General features: G+C 35.6%; 1 protein-coding gene across 1 annotated transcript; it reads right to left on the bottom strand.

The window, feature by feature from the left end:
- Window positions 1–3266: 3266 nt before the first annotated feature.
- LOC102514707 (olfactory receptor 2B6) lies at window positions 3267–4211 on the bottom strand. The gene has a single exon (XM_006195422.1). The coding sequence runs from the start codon at window positions 4209–4211 to the stop codon at window positions 3267–3269; it is 945 nt and encodes a 314-aa protein (XP_006195484.1).
- Window positions 4212–7135: the final 2924 nt, after the last annotated feature.

Below are 7135 nucleotides of genomic sequence, written 5' to 3'. Positions count from 1 at the left end.
ATTGAATGTGCTTCCCTTCTATATCACAAAACATTTTCCTATTTAATGACTTACTGATATTTGCAAAATTTACTAATATATTTAATAAATCTACTGGTTTTAGTAATACTTTCAAGAATATTAAAAAGATTTCTTCATTAACCATGTTTTCAACATTGCACTATATTGATTTGTGTGCTTGACAGTACATGTACTGTACATTCATTTCATTATGTATTTATACTTATAAACTTCTAAAATATCAGGCATCCTTCATGTAAAAATATTAATTGCACTCATGAAATTAAAAATTCAGATTTTTTTGTTTTGTTTAAATCTCAGGGTGTTGCTCTGATATATCTCTAATATTGAAGGTGAATCAAAATATACCCCTGGGGTTTGGGGGACATACTTGGAACAACCTCCCACATCAGCACTAAATTTCTTTAAGGGCCCATGTTTTTGTTTAAAAATGTATGCAAATTCCACGGCATATTATAATTCACGCCAGTTCCAATGCAAAATAGTAGTTTCAATGTTTCTTTATTTACATTTTATCTAGACCTTTCTCTAAAAAAATTTTGGGGGGATGGTAATTATTTATTATTATTATTTTTTTTTTTTTAATGGAGGTACTGGGGATTGAACATCATGTGCCCTAAGCATACACTCTACCACTGAGCTATACCCTCCCCTTTATCTAGACCTTTAAGCAAAACTAACAAGCCCAAGAAGATGTAGAATTTTTATTTAGTGACCTCAGATACCCTTTGGGAAGTACAACACACAACCTCTGAGAAGAAACTGCTTTAATAGAGTGAAAAAATTAATACTATAAAATTTTTTCCCTTAATACATATTAGGATATATAGGATATTGGTATGAGGTCCCATGGAAAAATGAATCATGACTTGACTTGTGAGAAATACTGTGATCCAAAAAAATTTCTAATGTTTAGTATCCTTTTCCAGATTGCATTAGAACTGAGACAGACTCTCTTTCCCTTTTTAAACAAGAACCTTCATTTTTCTAAAAGTTTTTTCCTCATGTTCTAGCTTCATCTGTCTCACAACTGGGCTACAGAAAGTGGAAGTGCTCACTGCACTTAATTGGCAGGCAGTAGATCTTTGCACTGTTCCTTTTAGGCAGAGGAGAGGAGAGGGTTGCAGTTGTCCTTGGAAAAAAGGAAAAAAGAAGCAGCTCCAGATCTATTTATGTTTGGTGCATTAACTAAACATTTATCATGTGAAGAGCCTGAAAGAGAAATCTGCAGAAGTATGGGAAATTACAAATATAAATATTACATGGGCTTGGGAAGGACTTATTTTGAAAGCAAAGCACTTGATGAAGTGTTCAACTGTGACCCATCTGGGGGGAGGGCACCTCATGTGGTTGAGGTCAACCAGTGTTGTAAAAAAAAATTTTTTTTAATGCAATTGGATATGCTGTGTTGGAAAACACCAGGATTGATGCTGATATGTGGGGAGAAAAGAGAAGTTCATATAAAATATTCCATGATATGTGGTGATATCAATTTACTAGAATATTTTATCTTGGTGGGGGGAGATTTTATGTATATTTGACATTACTTCCTATCTTTAATATTTATAATTCTAAATTTTTATGATTTGTGGCAGTGTTGAACTCACATAGATCATTAACGATCCCAGTCTTATACTAATTTAATTCAGACCTCAGAATTTATACCATCCAGTGTATTTATGCTCCAAAATTAAGGAACCTGATGAAGCACACTAATGGATTAAGAAAATTCATGTTCATCAAGACCTTAGAGAATATCTTATTAAGGGACTGTGATCCATTACTTTGAAATAACTAGAGAGAACTGAAATAAGTAAAAAAATGATTAAATGCACTTATGGATAGCTTGTGCTTTGGAAAGGATAATTTTATAAAGAAAGCTTGGGGTTGTGTGTTATAAAGAAGAGAATGACAGAAAGTGTACTGATGCCTTAGAGTAAGTGCTGTGTTCATGATCTTATAAATCATCAGATATAAAATGATGTAGAGCTCTACAAATTTAGAATTAAAATTTTATTATTTAGATTTGCTTTATGGGATGCAAATCTACAATGTTAAATATTAAATTCAGTGTTCTGTGAGAAAGATAATTTCATACACCTTTGAATTAAGGCAAGTGTTACTCTCCCTATTCCATTTGGTGGCAAAGAAACTATAGTCAAAAATAATAAATGGTTTTCCCCAAAAGGTACAGAGCTTTTTCATCACTCTGTTGATGGGGCTACATATACTCATTAATGAAGAATGAGATTTGATTTGCATTTCAGGCAATGATGCTGAGTTTTTGCTGAACTCACTCTATTTCCTTTAGGCATCTTTGACTACTATGTATTTGAGAGGCAATTTATAGCTGAAGCTATAAAACATTTTTTTAAATAAAGCTGGTAGGTCAACCAAGGCTTTGAATTCAACATGATATTCTTGTAACACATTGAAATAGGCCTAACTTACCCAGTTAAGTAGTGAAGGAAGTTACTATTGCAAACTCATAAATTACTAGTAAGTTTTTTCCAGTCAGAATATTTTCTGCCTTAGTTTTTTTCCCACTGTTCACTGTCCAAAGCATCCATTTTCTCTCTTTCTTCAGAGTAAGTTCTATTTGTATTGGTCGTGACCTCATTGTTGCTCATCATAACAGCATAAGATTGACTAAGGTTTATGGCAAAAGCAATTTATATTTAAAATCACTGTCTCTAAATTTTTTAATGTATTTGCCTTTGCATAGATATAAAATCATCTATCTTATATGCTTTTGACCTAAATATCTCTTGATTTCACTTGCCTCTGAGGCCTTAAAAAGTCTTTGGACATTGAATGTTAGAAGATGACTAAATGCTGTCAATGTATGTTGGTTAAAGTTAAAGCAGGTAGTAGTGGCATTTTTTAAAAAGATAGGATTATTTCCAATTTACTTGGGATTCATTTAGAAATAATTTATGCTAAATATATTTCCTAAACTTTCTAAATATATTTTCTATAGCTCTTACACCAGTTTCCCCCCTGAAACTAAGTTAACTGGTAGTTAGGGTTAGGAGAAAAAGTGATATGACTTGGTAAGATGCAATATTGTAAAATAGATTAAGTGCTGCCTGGAGATCACCAAGAGTTGATTGTTTCTTTCTTGTCCAATTCCACTTGTGAACTTTATGACACTTAATGACAGTGTTCTCTCATCACTTCCATGTCTGACATTATTTAAAAGGCAAACACATCCATCTTTATTTCTTAGGTCTTCTTTTCAGAGATCATCTTGTCTTGACCCAAAATTCTTTTGTCAGTGCCCTTCTAAGGGCAGCTTTCACATCCTTGTTCCTCAGTGTGTAGATAAAGGGATTGAGGGTAGGGGTGACAATTCCATAGAAGAGAGCCATGATCTTCCCCCTGTCACGGGAGTAACTAGAGGGAGGCTGGACATACATACTGATGGCTGTAAAGTAGAAGAGGAAGACCACCAGCAAATGTGAAGCACAAGTATTAAAGGCCTTCCAGCGACTTTCAGAAGAGTGAATTCTCATTACTGCCCGACCAATGAACACATAAGTGCCCAGGATGAGGGCGAGGGGCACCAGAAGTAGCAACACCCCTAGCACATTGAGCTCAGCTTCATTCACATGAGTATCAGTACAAGCTAGTTTCAAAAGAGCAGGAACTTCACAGAAGAAGTGGTCCATCACCCGCTGTCCACATCTGGGGGTCAACACGGTGAGAGTGGACTGCACAAGGGAGTTAGCAAAGCCACTTATCCAGGTCCCAGTGGCCATGTGGATACAGCATCTCTGGTTCATGATGACTGGGTAGTGAAGAGGCTTGCAAATAGCAGTGTAACGATCGAAGGCCATGATGGCTAGAAGTATGCATTCAGTAGAACCCAAGGCCAAGAAAATGTAAAGTTGGGCAACACAACCACCATAGCTAATGGTCTTTTCTGGTCCCCTGAGGTTGACTAGCATCTGTGGGACAGTGCTGGTAGTATAGCAGAGATCCAGGAAGGATAGATTAGAGACAAAAAAGTACATGGGACTGTCAAGCTGTGGATCCAAGCAGGAAACTAGGATAATGGAGATATTTCCAAATAGAGCAAAGATGTAAGCCACCAGAAAGATTACAAAGAGTGGTGTCTCCAGCCAGGGGCGATCAGAGAATCCCAATAAGATAAAATCATCTAGTGAGCTCTGATTGTTGATCCACATATTGGCACTGATGGGGAAATTCCAGCTGAGACCTCTAAATACCTATCAGGGGATGGGTATTGATGGTAAAAGGAAGCCACTGAGAATTAAGGATCAGAGATGCTGTGATGAAACTCTCATTTTTGCTGTACTCTGCATCCTTTATCCCAATTTTTGTAAAATGTTGAGCCAACATTATCTATGTGATATTGAAAGATTGTCAAGAAAAGAATAAAAAGAATACTAGCAAGTAGCAAGTTGGGAAATCTTCCTTACTTAGTGAGTGTCTTCTGGTTAGCTATCATTCCTTTGGATTTCGATGTCTTTTCTTTTAAAAAGTTTCAGCAGAACTACCATCAACCCTGTCATGAATATTTAATGGAAACAACAGAAGACAGATTAAAATAGATTAGGGGAAGGCAAAGCTTCCCAAATACAGGTTGAACAGGGACAGCATGAAGAAGGCAGGTGGATCAGCAGCTGAGGGGGAGCCAAGGCATCTTGGCGTTTTCGTCTTCCTCAAGCTGACTCTGCTCAGAAACATCATGGCAACTGGAGCACGTCACGAATTTTGCACAGTGAAAGGATGGAGTATCAGGACTCCTTTTACCCCTCCCAAGCATTAGTGCTGATCCTATTAAGAAAATTTAAAATAGGGAAAGAAACAAAAAATTCAAACAAGGTTAACTCACATAAAACAATCAAACCTTAGAAACTTGCCTGTTGTGAAATGCTGTTTTAAAGATATCTAAATACATTTGATGAACTTTTAACCTCTGAGTGAAAGAAAGAGTTTCAAAGGCTTCCTGAAATTTGGGGATGTATACAAATTCCTAACCCTTCAAGATAATCATTAGCACATATAAATGAAAACATTTCCCCCTCTCTCTCCCTTCCTTATTTTCATTTCTTGCTCATTAATTATACTGTTTCTACCATCTGAGGTGCTTCTATCCAGCTCTTCCCCTTCCAAATCACACAATTCCTTTACTATAACATTTCTGAAGGATAACTCCAGTGATTAATTTTTTAATTCTTCAAGATACAATAAACCTCCTAGAGGAAAACATAGGCAAAACATTATCTGACATACATTTCAAAAATTTTCTCCTAGAAGAAATAAAAGCAAGAATAAACAAATGGGACCTAATGAAACTTACAAGCTTCTGCACAGCAAAGGAAACCAGAAATAAAACAAGAAGAAAACCTACGGAATGGGAGAAAATTTTTGCAAGTGAAACCGACAAAGGCTTGATCTCCAGAATATATAAGCAGCTCATACGACTCAATAAGAAAAAAATAAACAACCCAATCCAAAAATGGGCAGAAGACCTAAACAAGCAATTCTCCAAGGAAGACATACAAATGATCAAAAAGCACATGAAAAAATGCTCAATATCACTAATTATCAGAGAAATGCAAATCAAAACTACAATGAGGTATCACCTCACACCAGTCAGAATGGCCGTCATTCAAAAATCCACAAATGACAAATGCTGGAGAGGCTGTGGAGAAAGGGGAACCCTCCTACACTGCTGGTGGGAATGCAGTTTGGTGCAGCCACTATGGAAAACAGTGTGGAGATTCCTCAAAAGACTAGGAATAGACTTACCATATGACCCAGGAATCCCACTCCTGGGCTTGTATCCAGAAGGAAATCTACTTCAGGATGACACCTGCACCCCAGTGTTCATAGCAGCACTATTTACAATAGCCAAAACATGGAAACAGCCTAAATGTCCATCAACAGGTGACTGGATAAGGAAGCTGTGGTATATTTATACAATGGAATACTACTCAGCCATAAAAACCGACAACATAATGCCATTTGCAGCAACATGGATGCTCCTGGAGAATGTCATTCTAAGTGAAGTAAGCCAGAAAGAGAAAGAAAAATACCATATGAGATCACTCATATGTGGAATCTAAAAAACAAAAACAAAAACAAACAAACAAACAAAAACAAAGTGTAAATACAGGACAGAAATAGACTCACAGACAGAGAATACAGACTTGTGGTTACCAGGGGGTGGAGGGTGGGAAGGGATAGACTGGGATTTCAAAATTGTAGAATAGATAAACAAGATTACACTGTATAGCACAGGGAAATATACACAAAATGTTATGATAACTCACAGAGAAAAAAATGTGACAATGAGTGTGTATATGTCCATGAATGACTGAAAAATTGTGCTGAATACTGGAATTTGACACAACATTGTAAAATGATTATAAATCAATAAAAAATGTTAAAAAAAAGAAAAAAATTTTTTTTAATTCTTTAAAATCTTAATGTAGATTTTGTATATAACTCAATTATTTTTATATACTAATAATTCAATAACTATTATTAATTATTTATTTCCCAAATTGTGAATTCTCTAAAATATTGGATTTTTCTTCTTTTTGTGTATCTATATGCAGTGTATAATGGTATTTGTAACAAAGAGATAATTAATAAATACTGAGGGATAGTAAACTTGATGTGGCTGCTAGGAAAACAGCCCAGGAACTTCTGATTCCTTGTTTTTCTGATCCTCTTAGTTGGCCTTACATTATATTCTTCTTGTGCTCCTAATTTATAGGATTAGTGGATTTAGTTGGCCAGGTCTATTTTTTACATTGATGTCACTGAGTTGTGGAATTAGACAGCTTGGGGGTAGTGAGTGATCATGAGAAATGATAGGAGTGCTTGCCTCATAGCCAAACGTCAGAGCCATTAAATCTAAAACAGAGCTCCTTATCCATCCATCTCAACACTTCTAATTTCTTTGCTTTAGTTATAAAATTACAATTCTTTTGCTACCCAGAATCGAATAGTTATCTTTGAATTACAATTGCCTTGTGTCATCCAAGTTGTCAAACTGGACCAATTTTTCTCTAACATTGTCTCAAATACCTATCCATTAAGTCTATATCTACACAGAAACATTAAAACAGACAGA

The sequence above is a fragment of the Camelus ferus genome, chromosome 20 (assembly GCF_009834535.1).
Source record: "Camelus ferus isolate YT-003-E chromosome 20, BCGSAC_Cfer_1.0, whole genome shotgun sequence".
In the NCBI taxonomy this organism is placed as follows: Eukaryota; Metazoa; Chordata; class Mammalia; order Artiodactyla; family Camelidae; genus Camelus; species Camelus ferus.
This window is presented reverse-complemented; position numbering and strand designations above follow the sequence as displayed.

What these genes read in the sequence shown, in the direction of transcription:
- LOC102514707 (XM_006195422.1), bottom strand. Translation starts at nt 4,211, where the DNA reads ATGTGGATCAACAATCAGAGCTCACTAGATGATTTTATCTTATTGGGA.